Source organism: Calonectris borealis, chromosome 3 (genome assembly GCF_964195595.1).
Source record: "Calonectris borealis chromosome 3, bCalBor7.hap1.2, whole genome shotgun sequence".
Lineage (NCBI taxonomy): Eukaryota > Metazoa > Chordata > Aves > Procellariiformes > Procellariidae > Calonectris > Calonectris borealis.
Window position 1 is genome coordinate 37,891,833 of NC_134314.1, and position 17,619 is coordinate 37,909,451.

The window sequence follows — 17,619 nt, forward strand, 5'->3', positions numbered from 1 at the left end:
CATGTGATAGTAAAAATTATAAAGCACAGGACATGCCAGGATTCCATCTTTGAAATATTCAATAGTATAGTATGCACCTGACTGCCAACATGTGCTGACATAAATAGCTGTTCAAGCAAGTAGTATGTCACATCTTTCATGGAACTACTTATGCAAAAGCTTTTCATAAGATTTTTGTTGAACAGAGATAAATCACACGGATTCCACATTAGTTATTGTAGTATAACTGCAATTGTTTTGCTAAAGGATTATTAAAAGCTGTATTTGACAATGTGAAGTATAAAGTATTAGGTTCTGAACTTAAATCTTTTAAACTGTATTTAAATGCACAAGATTCACTTCTCAGGAAGAAGTCAAGAAACTTATATGGAAGTCTGATTAAATAGGCCAAAAAATCATGCAAAGCAAAACTTCACTTGTGGTTATAAGACATCTAAGGGCATTGCCAAGTGAGTTTGTCTAAATTGCTCATCTTTAGTTTCCTTATTTATGACTTAAAATATCCAGCATTCTTAAATACATAAATGTATAGTGTAACTTTTTCCAGAATGATCCATGCTGGAAACGAAGATGACAGTTCTCATTTGCATTAAGATCTCTTTGCTCTGTCAAGATTAGCAGCCATTTAACAGAAACAAATTATATCTTGTTAAGGTAGTCTTACACTGCCAGAGAGGCTCAGTAAGGCTCTAATGTGTAAGATTAGGGCAATACAGACAATAGCTGCTGACATCAAACAGCTCAGATGCCCATGTGGTCTAGACTCAGTTAGTTATAATAGGGTCTCGTTTATAATAGATCTGTCTATGTAAGCAATGTGCTATCAACTAGAAAACAGAAGAACATAGATCTATCCACATTTATGCAGTAGCACTAATAAATGCAGAAGAGCAACTATTGCTCTTCCTTTTGCAGGGGCTAGACACTAAGAGGCAGTGCAAGAACACCAAAACTTGAAATAAATTTGGAAATAGTTGCAACTGTTGTATTGAAGACTACTGATATTTAGCATGAAAAGTCTGAAAAGCCAAGAAGAGGGAGGGCATTTTGAGATATCCAGGGAATTTCTAAGTAAGACTACAAGTAAGCATCCAGTCTCCAATAAAGTTATTTTATGGTGCAGTAGCCAATAAAGATCAGAAGTGTCTGGTTGAGTACCTGCATCCTGCAGATTACTTGGGAGAAATTCAAGGATAGTCACAGATACTCATTTTAAATATTTCTTCTTTTGAATATAAGTAACCACTCACTACAAGATATCTATAGTAAATAAGAGCATAAACCCCCCCATGCATTAAGTATTAGTGTGGTTTGACAAAAAAAACCCCAAAATATTAGTTTGGTGTAGTGTTTACAGTATGTTATTTTCAGTGTCTTAAGCCTACAAAGCACATTACAAACAAAACAGGGTATTTTCCCTGAACCCTCAGCTCTGTAGAGCTTATAATTTGAGAGAGACAAGGCAAAACAACAGGAACAAGGGTACAATGCAGGCAAGGGAGGATGGGGCAAGTACAATGGAATAAAATTCTTTGATGGGGGCTTTAGAAAGGAAGCAAGGAAAAAAAAAAGGCTGATAATGAATTACAGACTTGTGTCATTATGAATAGGTTTTAAAAGTTAATCGACTGATTTATTGGCTCACCTTCACGGGAAGGTTTCAGAATTTTATACATGCCTCTCTCTAAAAAAAGAAGGCAACCCCCAAACTCAGATACAAGGCCAAAATAACGTCTCCATTAACTTCATTACGTTTGCACACAGATTGTGGCCCGTAATTAGATTTTGCAGTTCTCTGTATCTGCAAAAATTAAAAGTTAGGCAAAACACCTTCATCTTTCTATTTCATACAGAACAAGGATAATTTTGAAGACAGAACTTCAGGCTTCCAATTGATGCCCATGAGGAAAAAAAAAAGTTTTGCAATTCATTAGATTATTGCCCTGTTATCTTTTCCTCCCCCAGGTTTCCCACAGAGGAAGACTGTATGCGTTAAAGCTACTGCACTGCTTCAGTGCTATTTAAACACTGTATATTACACACTTGTATACTATAATGTTAAGTCTATGAAAACTTTTCTCCATTGCTACCAAACAATAAGAATTCTCTCTTGTGTCCAGTGAAAAGGGTATGGAAGGAAGGGAGCTCACCTTGTCCACCTGCAACCCACTTAATACCAATCCACCACAAGGTGAACATGGTAAAATGGTGATAGACATGAAGGAAACTAATTTGGTTAAATTTCTTCCTCAGGATGAAGAATACTGTATCCAAATATTCAATTCCTTTAGAGACATAATACCACCATAAAGCAGCAGCTATCTGAAATGAAAGAAAAGACAACACAGACATTTTAGTGATTCCAAGCCGAATGGAATAAAGTTCTCTCTACCTATCTGCTGCAAAAGAAGGATACCTCTTCCTTCCCCAAATCCTGGTAAGTGTTGAGGTGGAGTCATAAAACATCTGACGGTATGAGAATAACAACAAAACCAATACTCCATTCATCTATTCTGGATATGGAAGTATTATTCCAAGTCTACTGCTCACAAGTCACAACCTTAAAAAAGAGCTAACATAATTAAAAGCTTTGCCATCTCTGAACAGTTACCAGTTAAACACAGGGAGTTTGTGTCCTCATTCTCTATCCTAAGCTTCATGAGAGAAGACTACCACAGGGCTTCCTGTACTAATGAGGCAACACTTTGATGTGGTCAGAACAACGAGGCAGAAACATTATGATAAAATGAAGTTGCAAAGGTTGAAACCTTATATGAAATTCTTTCAGTACCACAGGCATATAGGTGGGAAGATAGCAAATCACTCTTACAAGCTAGGTGCGGTACAGATTTTGCATCCCTTAGAGCAATATTCCCCTCAGCTTCTTCTGGTCTGCTCAGGAAGCCCCTCTGGAAAGCAGTATTCCCCCAGTGGCTCTGTGCCATTCAGGAAAGAGAAGAAATGAGACCACAGGAGCCACACAAGCTGTAGAGATAGAACCCATCTGCCCAACAGGGCAGTGCTACACACCCAAAATTCTTTTTCTAATCCACCCATCACAGTGAATCTTCCCAAGATGCAACATAAACATGGCTTCCTGCTGAAATCAGGATATTGTTGTACCAGGTAAAGCCCAGAAGCTCTGCACAGCAATTTGCTAATACTATGATATGGGGGTATGGAGGTGGTGGGGACTCGCTTCCAGATCCCAAAGCATAGCAACAAGTCTAGTTCCTGGCACTGTAAGTCATCTAGCTCGTTATGCAAGGGTGGGACCAGAACATATCCCAGATGGTGACTCACAATACAGAATGAAGGGGGGGGGGGGAACCAAAACGTTGGAGATGGCACCACCAGCAAGGAAAGCAGGCAATGTCACTACACACCTATTTGTAAGAAGTTCACCTGGTTTTTCAGGACTCATCTGATGGCAAATCAGACTTTCTTACCTTAACATGGTGTGAAATAACCCCACCACCCCCTCAGTCCCCAGGGGAGACAGAAGAGAAAAAGTTAAGACAGCAGTAGCTTCCGTTCCCAAATACAGACATACTGTTAAGCAAGTGAGAGAAAGGGGAATTAGGACAACGAGCAGTACAGAGCAATGCTACAGCCTTGCATGGTGTTTTCCTCCGCCTCTCCAAACCAGTGGGAAAGGAACGCATCTCTTCTCAGAGTAAGCTTGTCACAGCCATCATTGGACTGGTGAACAATTTAGGAGAGATTACAGCAGAAGCAAAAAAGCAGCACGGGAGCAGAAGAGTGAGGCAGATCTGCATTGCAGACTCTGCAGTTTCCCAAAGGGACTGCACAACTTACTGTTGCCAAACTGCAGACTTCTATGTATCCATTAATGCATACCCTTCTCACTCTCTGGACATGATTTAGCTTACTTCAGGTCTCAGGAAGAGGAGGCAGATTTTGTCAATTTTACATAAAAAGATATAATATCTGTTGAAGCTGGACAGAGGCTTAATGAGAGAAAAGTGACTCCCACAGATCTTGGAGTTCCCAGACTCACAGGCAAGCTGCAAGAACCATCAATGTATAGATATCTATGTTGCTCAATATCCAGTACAGTTCTGCCTCTGGGACAGGTAGCCAGGTGTTTAATAACACCCACATCAAGGCTTTGTCTCACACCCATGGATTAGCATAACAGTCCAGCATCTTTTACAGATCTTTGCTAAAGCAGCATCTCTTAAATAAATTAAGATAAGCATCTTTTCATCTCATGAGTTAACAATAAACACTTTGGACTGTATCTATAAAACGACAAGCCAGCACTACAATACTCAAGCTCTTTGGAGGTCCTTCCGTCCGAGAAACTTTTAAAGAATCAATAGGTCAGTTACAAGCAAACTGCAAAGTTGATGTGCATTTTGTTAAAGAATCAGTGGAACAATAAGCCAAATAGCCAATTTACTGTATGACATAGAGCAAAATGTAAGTGGAGAAAAAACCAACAAAAAACCTTATGTTTTATGCCCAAGATGCCACAGGTTCACTCTATGCTCCTAGATAAGTCATTTACACACCTCATTCCTCTTCTTTTGAATTCCACCTGCCTTGCACAGAAAGCAATTACAACCCACGGATCAAGATCGGCTGAACTTTTGATCAAAATGCTTCCCATCACTTAAGAACAAAAATAGCCTCCATTTCTTTGCAGGATTATACCTGTTGATTTTTGTGTTCCTGTAGATTTTTTTGCCTGACAGCTCTTTTGCTCTCTTCCTATCATAAAATCTTATTACCATTTATTCTCAAACCTGATAGGTTTTGTGTACTGATGATCTATTTCAGTGCTCCCAATGACTTATACAGATGTTTTGATCATCAGCTTATAGATGCAGAAAAAATGAAACAGATGTTAAGTCATTTGCCCGCAGCCGTGCATGCAATCAGTGACAGAGGGCAGAAATAAAGCAGGACAATACACCGATGCGTAAGGTATGTCAGGAGCAGATGGCTACTATTAAACTTCTTTTGCAAAGCATCAGAAGTTAGGACCTAACCTGCAGCCTTTCTTTGGACACAGTATGAAAGAAAGATTGAGTTTAAAAGAAAATATGCATTGAAAAGGCATATTCCTAAAATGAGTAATACTAGTCACAACCATACCTTTTCTGGCAATTTTCATATGTGCCAGTCTAAGTCAGTTAAAACACCAGATGGCACAGAAAGATTACATTACAGCCTAGGATTAAGGGGGTCAACAAGAGGTCCAATCCCATGACCTCTGCCTGCTGCAGCGTTTTTGAATGGAGGGCTGTTTTAACCTGGGACTCCATTCCTGCACTCTCCTTCCACGTTTCAGGTTGGAGACAGTTATCCGCTAAGGGGTTTGAAGGGACAGGTATTTCTTAGAAGGTAACAGTAACATGAAAAATTAAAGCGGCTTTTAAAGAGAACTCTTTTCCCTGCTTCAGTTTAGAATATTTGTTTACAGGACCATGAAGTCTATTTTGTTAAGTTAGGCTCCCTTTTTACGTAAGTTTAAAGTAAATTATTATTATATTTATTTCATAAGAGGAAACTACTCAAGGTCTAGACATAAATACAAACAATGCAGATTACAATTACAATACAGAAGACAACCACAGCTCAGCTTTATGATTACAATCAGCACACTTAAAACTAGGAGCTAACTAATTCACATAGCCCCAGATTCCTAATTCTCAGCTCTCCAGAAATGCTAATAAATAGATGAACCTTGACCTGGGAAACAAGGACACACAAATGTAAGCAGAAGAGGAAAGTGACTACTCACAGACACTAACATGCCTGAAGTTAGACAGTATTAGGAAATTGTTCACTCCAAATACTGGAGCTTCCAAAGGAATACTACAAAGTATGGATTTAACACCTCAGCCTTTTGCATTTATTGTTTTGACTCCTCAGCTATAACCAAAAAAGTTCTTCCAAGATGCAGCTGCAGCTCCTTCAAAATCCCTTCTTGGAGATTTCTTCCCCCTTTTCTTTCTTCTCTACTATGAACATTTTGTAATAATAAATTACAAAACACGCTCCTCAACTTCCTGCCAGCAGTCAGTAAGGTGGCTATCTACTACACCCAGAAGATAAGGCCTTTAGAAAGGAGTTTATTTCTGCAACTGTGGAATCTAATTTCCACCCCTGCTTGTTCCAGTCGTCCATTGCCTCTTGTAGAACAACAGCCAAGAGAGCCTGGATGAGATTAACAGGTGTAGGTAAATTCAAAACAGTACGTAGGAGGATCAACTTCTTCATACTATGTGTAGACTAATTACAGTATTAATTGTCAGTGAAAGCCAGAAGCTGGATAAAGCTGAAGAAAACATACAAATTCATGGAAGAATATCCCCTTAAAAACTGGCAAAACAAAGAGGCTATGTCCGACTTAAGAGGTCTGTGAGCTGCAAATCGCTGGAGTTGCTAGACTATACAGGGGAAGTGTCACCACATGCCCTCACGCTGTTCCCTTGAAATCACCATTGGCTTACTGTCTTTAGACACGATGTGGGTTGGAGAGGAGAGGAAAGACGCTCTCTGACCCCGAGGATAGCCAAGCTTTTTTTTTTTTTTTTTTGAACCATTTACCAGCTCTCTGTACTCCCTTGAGGAACAAAGGATGGTTTCTTGACCCTTCATTTTGAGCAGGAGCTCTGGTCAAAAGGGGCCACTACATGGCAACATCGTAGTGGCACATTCGCAAAAAGGTAGCAACAGAGGTCATACCAGGACTTCTAAGTTCCCATTTAGACTGCTACATGCAATTAGTTTCACATTTCTCAATATTTGTTCCAGCTTTTTAAGCCCCACAATAAAGTCATGTATGAAGCTGTTGCTTTCCAGAGCATGTTCCATAATGCATTCTGGGCTCAGTGCTGTTTCCATTTGAGTTAGTCCCAGTCTCCTTTATTTGACTAATACAGGACTCATGTACTCATTCTCTTACAAATAAAGTTACTGCATTTGTAATTAATCCTACTGTTGCAGTGCAGCTTTCCTCTTCAGAGAAAACCCGGCGCCAAGAGATACTAGACATTTAGTACCGAGATCTATTAAAAAAGAGATTTATCGATTCTAAACTCAAATCTGCAAACAGAAGCTCATATTTACTTACATTTGAAAATTGCTTTTGCAGGTTTATATTAAGAAAAATGATGGTGAAAGGAATCTTGAGGAGGTTTGGGTTTTTTTTTTTGTCCTATGAGTGTCAAAACCCAACAACGTACCTTCTAAATGCAGAGCATTGTACTGTAAAGCAGGCCAGAAACGTGTCCTAGACTCTTTAGTTAGACAAAGTACACTTGTGGAAAGCGTCGTTTTCTACTTGCAACTTATTTACCTAAACTGAGAATTCATCCAAAAGAACTACCGGATAATGATCACGATAAGGGTCTTGACTGATAACATACTATACAGTTCCTGCAACAATTTGAGAGAACTCAATTTTCCCTGCTTCCTCAACTCTCTCAGTTGCAAACTGAACATGTTACAACTTAAAACTTTAGAAATAAAGTTTATGCAAATCCAAAAGTTTGCAAAAAAACTGAAAGAGTCAGGAAATCCAAAGAGTAGATATTGCTAGAGCAACCTTTCTTTTCTGGACATATCATATGCAATAAATACATTGTGCAGGTCATTTTGCCTTTATTTCATTGTATAATAATGCTTTGTTTGTCGTAATGACCAAAACAGAAGATAATTCTTTTCAGCAAGTCTAACCCCCGCACAGCCTTCCACAAACAAGTGCACTTAAAAGTGAGGCTATGAAACAGAATTTTTGCATACTAAAAGTCATTACCTTTTGTACTTAGCTATTATAAAAATTCCTTCAATATATGCCATACCAGTCCTTAATATCATCCAGCTGAGTACAAGGGCATTCTATTTTGCGTATCTACTGAAAAAAAAACCTGTCAAGCATTTGTTATACTTGGCTAGATTTTGTTTTTAAACAAAATTATTAACAGAAGTATTCTAGTGACTGGAATAGTGAGTGCACAGTATTGGCAAAGGTGAAAGATAGGCAACTACCATAAGGCCAATAAAAATCTGCACACAGCGTTGTTCTGCAATATCAGCCATTATACATAAGGTGTAAGTCTCAGACCTATCCTTCCTACTACCATCTCTGCCATGCACACAAGCTTTTGAGTAATACTACCCATGAACCCATGTCTACCCTTGTAGATATTTTTTGAAATGTGTTATAAATATTAAATGTATTTAGACTATAACACGCTTTCATTACATTTTCAGGAACATGTTCTAATCTGTAGATGAAACTTGCAAGAACAGCTGAGAGATTCTCAAGTGTCAGCTCTGCTGGAAGGTAAGGCTTAGTTAGTACATGAGCTAATCAACAATGTTACAGAAGTTAACAAGCATCTGCACTTTGATTTTAATTTGAAAGCTTTCCAAAAAATACACATTTGAAATCTAAGCTTCTGCAATGAAATGTACTGATAATACATTTGCCAGAAGCCAGCAAGACCTCATGAAGCCAAATATGAGTAAAGCAGACAAAAAGTTACCTCACCAGTACAAGTGAAGTGCAACCACAGTGTATGCTGACAAATCTTACTTGCTTCGATCTAGCTAGAACACTACACCTTTACTGTGGTTACCCTGGTATCATAAACTTCAGCAAGGTCTAGGAACCAAAGTATGTATACAAAGCTTATCCTGGATTGTACAACCGCGGATGAAGCCAAGGATGGTATCTTTAAGACTACTCTTACTTGTAGCAGTCAGATGAAAGTTAATGCAAATACACTGATGCACTTTGATTAAACCTGCTATGTGCGATGTAGTCCAACCTCAAGCGATCCGTGAGAATATAACGGGATACAGTCATGGCTGACAGCAGAACTTTGGAAACACCATTTTCAGACAAGACTTAAACCATCATGTAGTGCAATATATTACACACATTCATATACAAATACAAAAAAGAAATACTCACCCTAACTTCATAAACATTATCTGAATAATCCACAGTCTGGCAGACATAGCTGTACCCTCGAGCTCTTGATGACAAAAACAGCTGAAAATATTAAAGTCATACATGAGGGGAAAGATGCTACATAAAACGTGTTCATAACAATTATCAGCAGATTTCTTGCTACATCAAACTTACCTGAACAGAAATATTGAAAATATCCTTATTAGTCTTGAGAATACTATTGAAGAATACTATTCTAACAACCTGTTGTTACACAGTACCTATTTTTTTCTTGCAAATTAAAAAGAAAGTACTGATTTGTCCCTGCATGTATCTGCCCAGATAATTAGAGCCCTGTACAAATTAGTAAGAATTCCAGTATGACCTTAAGCTATTCAAACAGGAGTATTTACTCTGACAGCTCTAGCTTCAGAGACAGAAAATACCTAATTGCTTTCACTACGAATGACAGAAAGACTATTCCCATGATGGATTAGAGAGAACTCTCTCCAATAGACAGGGATTAGATAATTTGGATCTACTTTTCTTAAAATAGTATACCAATCAAAATCCAGGAAAAAAGCCCTGAACAGCCAATGCTGAGCACCCATAAAACATATTGAGAGAAACTGGATGAAGAAATGTTCCCCATTTTGTGCCAACAGAAATGGCCTAAAGCACATGAAGTGCTCTTGTAAGGCCACTCCAAATAAACCACATTGCAGTAACTGAACAGGAGAAGATAAACTTGACATTTGAGCAAGTTCCCATTGGAAAAAAGAACACTTGCCTAGAGCTGTACAAGGTTCAAGTAATACTTCCAATCTTGACATTCATAAATTTTATGATCCAAGATTGTTTAAAGCCAGGTAATCCCACCCTGTTAAGGATCAAAAAAGACAGCAGTGGAGCAGACATAACCTGTAAATTGTGAGCTGTAGAAGTAAAGAAGAGTGATACAAAAAGATCTCCAAAATAAACATAGGTAGGCACTAACTATTCTTACCACTAACCTGACTTCCATCTCATTCCATCTCAGATTGAATTCAAGTTTACTTCAGTATGTCAACTAGCACACAACACTAGGAGCGCGGACAGATGCGGAGATAAGTGTTATCCAGATAAAACCAACATACAAAACGTTGTGAAACTCTGGACTGACTTGCTGCACATGTCTGTTAAGGAGGGAAGTGAAAGAAACATCCACAGAAGTGATCCCAAGAAGGAAATTGAACTACTTCTGCATCATCCAAGTCCATTTACAAACTGCTGTAACACCACTACTCTCCAGTGTGGTCCCATACATGCACGAGCACATTTGATAGTATCAGAGAAAAGCAGGGAACAGTTTAGTCTGCACTGTTACAGAAACTAACCAATCTCTACTGCGACCTACTGGGTAATTTGACCAAGGTTCACCTGGCAAAAGGCAGTAAATTGACTTCACCAGACTGCCTCAAAGTAGAATAAAAAATTCAAGATTTTGTGGCAAAATAGGGGCAGCGCATCTGGGACTTCTGCATGTTCTAAGCAAAATTTGCTCCTAATTTGAATCTGAACTGGAGTCCAACGTATGGGAGTCTTGGACTAGACAACCAAGCAGTGCTTTATGGACTTACCATTTTAACGTAATTTATCACGGATGAACAATACAGCTTGCCATCAGGATGATTATTTAAATAACATTTAAAGGCATTTCACATTCAAATTCTGTTCTCAGCAATAACTGGAAACTTTACAGTCATTCACAAAATACAAACTGTGTATCATTGTACTCATAACAATTACACTACTCATGCAAATTACAACAGTGGCACACTGGTATTGTAAACCTCACATAGACTGAAGCAGAAGTTGCCTGGTTAAAGAGAACAATTGAAACTTGAACACCTTCCTCCTATCAGTCTCTAAGATCAAGAAAAGACGCTTCCTGTAAATGTTGTATCCATAGCCTTAACATCCATTGAATAACAACCTACCATTTGAAATAGCAGGAAACCAGAACTTCTGTCTATGTCTAAAACTATGAGCTTTCAGCCTATCAGTAGTAAACGCATATTTGTGGGCCCATTCATTTCACGTTAATTCAGTGATTTGGAAATGCCATGCCAACACACGTGTTATCCTATAAGCAACATAGGTTTGAAAATGAATTGACCACAAGTCTGGTAGAATTCAGCTTACGGATAAAACAAACAAATTTAAAAGAATAAGTGAGAAAGACAGACATGGCAAACACACTGCAGAATTCATTTCAGAAGCGTTTCAGTTTTAACCTACCAAGATGATTGGATTTCATCCATTCCCACAACTATCCTTGGGTGTCAGCATTAAATTCTGTTGTACCTGTAGTATTTTATAACTTAGTTGAATAGTGCAAGGAAACAATTTAGAAAAAATGATGACTGAGGTGTGATGGCTAAAATTTTACCGAACTATGTCTTAAAAAAAGGCTGAAACCAGCTAATGATTTTATTATAGAAGCTCTGGGGAAGGGTCAATATGCAGATCATCCAGATACGCCATGCTTTCCAGGCAAAAGTACAGAACAGATGGGCCAGAAAAAGAGTTCTGCAATACGGTAATTTAACTGCTCTGTTCATTTGCTTAGTTCTGCAAACAGATTTTGCAAATTTATGATCCGAGGTCTTCCAGGAAGACGACTCTCAATCCACATGAGCAAAGTCACAGCAGCATAAACTACTCCTTAGCATCAGCTATATTCTGGACAGCTATCCTTGAATAATGATTACCGAACTGTTAAAGTAATCCCACTTAGCTACTGCTAAAGAGCTGGTCCACTGCATTGTTACTAGTCATTTCCTCTGTACAGAAAACTTAACAAAGGAGAAATGCAGCAACACTGAAATTTATTAAAATTAACACACTCAGAACATTGCAAACCAAACATTAGAAGATTGCATCTTTTTATTTTTATTTGAAGATACAGTACACTTCATTTTTATTCTTATTCTAAAAGATAACTTACAGACAAGATACTTTTCCTCACTACAGACAATGGACAACTGAATTTCTAAAAATGATAAACACATTGAAGGCACCAACAAACAGCTCAATTTCTAACAAGATACATTCTGACACCTTTTAGGATTACTAAAAAGAAAAAAAAATCAGTTACAAGTGTTAAATCTCTACAGATTTTAGTTAATCTGTCCAGTATTTACACTAACATAAGTCTAAGAAGAACTTGGAATAGCTAGTACACAAATTATCTCTATAGACTCATTTAGTGCATTTCTTCTCAAACAGAACGTACCTAGCTACAGAAATACTCACATCAAAGGCAAACTCAGCTTTAAAAGTCTGTGCAAAACATTCACCCTCAATAGACATCATGAATATGTAAGATTATTTTCATTTTGCCATCTGTAGACACCCTCAGACTTAAATAAGAATTCCCTCCTGCGAGAGAGCATACACACCTCTTTGAAAATGAAGAAGTTGAGTAGAACCATTCCAAAGTTGTAAACAACCAACAGGAAACGTAACTGGAAGGGCTCTCTTGTCTTCATCCATTTAGGGCCCAGCCAGACAGTGAGGAGATAAATAGTGCTTATAGTCAGTGTTGGAAATGGAGACTGCATCAAGGGCCAATCATCAACACGTTTGTCTGGGGGGGGGTGAAGCAAACAGAAGGAATCAGTAAGGTCTGAACAAAATATATTTCATCATCATTTTAAGCATTGCATTTGCTAAGTATTATTCTCTCCCGGAATAGCTGCATCGGATAGTAGAAACATAATACACTCATTCTTTCTAGGAAGGTTAAAGAAAATAGTTTTAAAAAACCCCACTATATCACATTACCTCACACAGAGATTCATCATGTCATGCAAGTTCTATTGTGCAGTTCTACAATCGAAAACAATAATGCAAACAGAATCGCATGAGCCCAAACACAACCCAACCCACAAATCCCCCCAAAACCAATTTTGCTTATGATTAACAGTGACTGCAGCGGCAACATAACCAACATCACTGCAAATGAAAGATACACAAATTTGGCAAAATACTGATAAAATTAATAGCTTTTATTAGTTTAAAATTAGGCACTAAAAAGCCTCCAATTAATTTTATACAGTTATATGACGCTAACCAAGTACCTTTGCTATTTGATGTAGGTCAGTCTCGTGTGTTTCAGACAGAATACTAACAATGTTACTGGAAAACAACTAAATAAAAGAGTTTAAAGGGATGGTTCTAGTTAATTAGAGTAATCTCTGCTGCATAGGGGAGACAAAGGTTTTATTTACAGTCTCCTTCAGTCACTCACGTGATCCAGAGTTACACATACTCTAGGGCCCAGAATATGTTATATTAAGTTCTGGATCTGTATCAAAAAAAAGCACTCTTACCCGATGAACCAGTGACATCTAGGATTAGAAGATGGCTCTGCTACAGAGGAGGGAAGGGAGAGCCTACAGTGACACCGCCTTATTCAGTGTTTCCTTTCCCCCCCTCCCCCCGCCCCGAAGGCTAATCTCTAGTTATAGCAAGAGATAAGAGGGAACTATTCCATAACTATCAATACTTCAGATACTGCACAGCTCTACAATACTAACTGGATTGTTTTCCAGATGCTTAGGCCAGTTGGAGTTCAGACAGAAATCATCCACAGGGCTCCTTGGGAAGCTCAGACATCTAAAACACCTGCCTTCAGTCATTTGTGGGTAAACTCACAAATAGCAATACAGTTGCCCACAGACTTACTTAGAGGACAAGTTTCTTTTGGAGAACTGTTTTTCTTCATGGTAACCCAAAGACAGTGAAAAAAACCTATACCATAAATTAATTCCTAATTCCAGGCGTACTAACAGGTAAGTTAGAAAACCCTTCTTATCTACAAAATGAGGAACTCTGATACAATGAGGAAAGTACAGAACAGCACTGCCATTACTCCTCCACTTCTTTCTCATTTCCTTAGTTGCCCTTAAGATCATAAATTAGAACCTCATTTTAGGAGCAGATTTCATGTGACCCTCTATTTCTAATAAACAACACATATTGTGATCTACAGAAAGACAGTGTGCATGACACTGACTCTTTTTGCTTCCAGTTGATTTAACAATACTTGACCTGCACATTGCAAGTAAGATGCTAGGAGGCCTAAAAAGAAGTGAAAAAGAAGAAAGAAAAACCAGCCAAGCTGCTTCCATTACGGCTGTTAATATCAAAAGAGAGAAGTCATCCTAATGCATGGAAAGCTTCAGCAAGCTGACACTGCCAGAATGATGGGAGTCAGCCTTGTGACCGCAGCCACCAACAGAAGCCAAGGGCAAGATAGGGCAAGGAATACAGAGAGGAGTGGCAAAAAATTAGATAGATCGGCTGTAGAAACACAGGCAGTGAAACAGAACTGAAGAAAGTGAGAGAAGACACTTACTTTTCAGCAAGTCCCTGGAACAGATACTTCTATTATAATATAATGTACTTTCTGTAAAACATGAGAATGATTGCTTTATAGTACAGTATAGTGTCTTGGGATGTAAAGGAACAGCCCCATTTTCCAAACCTCACAAAATGCAACCTATTGAAGCTGCATTGCAATTATTACACTACCTCCCTCACACTTTAGTTCCTGCTTGCTTTTAGCAATCGCTCTACCAATCTGAATTTAAAAGTAAAAGATAACACCATTTAAAAAACAAGAGAAATAGAGAACCGCATCATCCACCTGATACGAAGTAATGGGCAAAGACTCATCTCCACCAAGCAAGAAGAAAGGTGTCACTTCTTAATTAAGAGACAGCTGTGGGAATAGCCAACATGTGACATGCTTTAATCAAATCTGCATCTCACTTCAGACACTGTAGCGTGCAAAGAGTTAAGAGCAGGTGAGGCAAGAGACCCAGTTGCTTTCCCAGCCTTCTTGCACTAAGCAATATAAAGAGGCAAGGACATATTAAAGAATCTCTTTTCTATTTTCTAACCCAGTGTTTCATGGTATCCTGAATGCTAAAGTGACAATACGAAAAACGTGAAAAAGGAATAAGATTTGAATTTTACCCCGGAGCTGAATGTTACCACCCACTGCTGAAAATAGGAAACGATGACCTATTCCAGATTCCTTTTTGGGACAGGAGACAAAGGTTTCTAGAGGGAAGAATGAGGATTCACTAGAGGATGAAAAGAAAGACAAAGGGACAACTTTTATGAAAGCCCAGCTGCAAGTGAGTTTTGCCTCACGTTTCATCAGCACTGTAAACAATTCTTTCACCTACTTTCCACAAATACTACAAATAGAAGAACTTAATTGGAGAAGACCAAGAGATATATTTAATTAACTCTGACAACAACATACGAGCACCTGGGCAGCTGCCATTACACTTCCATACCTGTATCACGGTTTCAGCCTGTTACCTTCACTCTGCACAAGATTTCTGGGCAGTGAGCCACCACATCTCAGAGACAAGTCTTAAAGTATTTGCAAGAAAAGCATAGCTTACTGGTACAGACCACATAACACACTTCCCAGGGAATCTATCTGATTGTGATTTTAAGGGCCTGACCTCTCCTAGGACAATTAATTGTGCTTTGAACACAAAATGCCTGTATGACAGGGAATACAGTAGGCGAGTCAGTTCTGGAGTGCATCCTGGCCAAAACAGAAGCATATCAATAGTCAAAAAGTTTATTCTAATTCCTACTGTGCTAACTAAGAACAACACCTTGCACTTATTTTGAGGGCATTTAGGAGACTCTGCATATGATTATTTTTCACTAATACTGTGGCATCAGAAAATATGCTATTCATCCCAGAACTTTCTAGATTTAGAAACTTGTTCATCACAAGATCTTGCCTGGATAATGCCAAGTAACTTGTTCAGTTTTAAGTAAGTTCCACACACCATTCTTGTTGCACAGAAGGTATTACAAAACCAATTTCATTTCAGTTTACCAGGCAAGCCTGCTTGTCCGTGCTCTACACAGAAAACACATAGTTACATGCAGACCCTTGTTCCAAACTTCTTTTCAGATACCCTCTTTCAAACCAAGATAAATTCACTCTCTTAAGTCATCTGCTTAAGTGTCAAACCTCCCAAGCTACTCCAACACCCTCCTCCCTCCCACCCCGCACCCTGTTTTAGCAAAACCAGCATAATTGCATCCTACTTACTAGCTGGTGCTGATGACCACAAATGATTTCTGCAAATTACAGAGAACTGTGATAGCTTAAAGGGACATATGAGTGTATTAAATCCTGCAGTACTTCACACGCAATAGGTACATTATTACCTGAAAGATGAAATAAGCTTCAAATAAAAAGGCCAGCTCCCTGAATTAAAAAATCCCTCCAACTGCTTTGAAGCAAAATGACCAATGCCTTTACCTGATTAGAATTGACAGAGACTGACTGAATCTTTCAGAGGATTAACGGGTTTGTCTTTCAAATCCTAAGACCCACATTCTAATTTGATCACAAATAAAATGTCTGTTGTGATGGCACAGCCTGTAGTACAGTGCTTTTTTTGTAAAGTGGGAGAAGTTTTAGAACAAACATTTAAAGTTGCACTCAATTGTAAAAGTGAATCCAGAGTAGAATAAGGCATCTGCTAACATGTTCCTGATAGAAACTTACTGTTATGTAAGGAAAGAATATGAAATGTTTATACACACAAGGTTTTCCTGTCATTTTGTGTATATACATTTTAAAGTTTCACATTGCAAAGACAAGACAAGAAATAGAAGAACATATCTATATTTTTTTATATATATATTTTTATATATATATATATATATATATATATAAAAAAAAAAAAATTGAAATTGCCCTGAGGCACTTACCCTTGCAGGATTTAATTCTTTACATGGGGCAATTAACAGGAAATACACACATAAAACCCTCTGATTTCTTCCTCCAAAGCAAGAACAAGAGCAGGACCAGTGAAAAGGACTGAATAGCCTACCCGGTAATGTCCAAAGAGGACATAATTAATCTATATTGAAATATGGAAGGCAAATGAAGATGAATTTCAGTAAGTAAGGCTGCACTGATGGTGGTCTAGAGTTAAAAATCACAAGAAACTTCTCTGAAACATACCGTAAGTGGTTTAATATGCAAATGCTTCTGTTAAATGTGGTTCAGCATTTCCTTTCCAACAGAGAGGATTTTAGATCATATTACTGAGCCTATGATCATTTTTTTTTCTTTCCTCAAGAAGGACAAACTTTAAAAACAAGCAAACAAATGCATAGCACGGTCGCTCCTACATTCATCAGGAGAAATCCTGAAACAATTCAATGGTGATTATCTCTGCTTTTAATATTAGTTTTAGATAAAATATCACATAAATAAAATATATGACTTTTGAAATTCCCTGCATTCATATTAGATTCAAAATCAGCACTTAGCAAGTCTTTATTTTTACTTTAACAACATATGTATTCCTTAGCTATAAGGTCACTACTCACTAATTTATCTGGAGAGCCTTTCGAAGTTATTAATAGCTATTGATACTATTCTCAGCGCAAAGGCACTTACAGTGCCAATCCAGCACATCCATCTGTCCAATTACATTTCTAAAGACACTGCAGAAATGATGGTGACTGTTTAAAAGTGGTTCTTAACAGTGAGAGCTCTCTGCAGATCAAGCCATTTATTTTAACAGGAAGTCCTCTCAAAGCCCAATGTCAAGTTTAAGAAAGATTTCCTTAAACGAGTG

At 38.1% G+C, this 17,619-nt stretch overlaps 1 protein-coding gene across 1 annotated transcript in view; it reads right to left on the minus strand.

The window, feature by feature from the left end:
- The window catches only part of ELOVL4 (ELOVL fatty acid elongase 4), a 32,075-nt gene that overhangs the window by 1,856 nt on the left and 12,600 nt on the right, over window positions 1-17,619 (minus strand). The window contains exons 2-4 of the mRNA XM_075145369.1: window positions 12,379-12,566; window positions 8,957-9,037; window positions 2,151-2,322 (exon numbers count right to left, since the gene is read on the minus strand). Of these exons, the coding sequence (XP_075001470.1) occupies window positions 2,151-2,322; window positions 8,957-9,037; window positions 12,379-12,566 (441 nt within the window). The remainder of the gene's footprint in view (window positions 1-2,150; window positions 2,323-8,956; window positions 9,038-12,378; window positions 12,567-17,619) is intronic.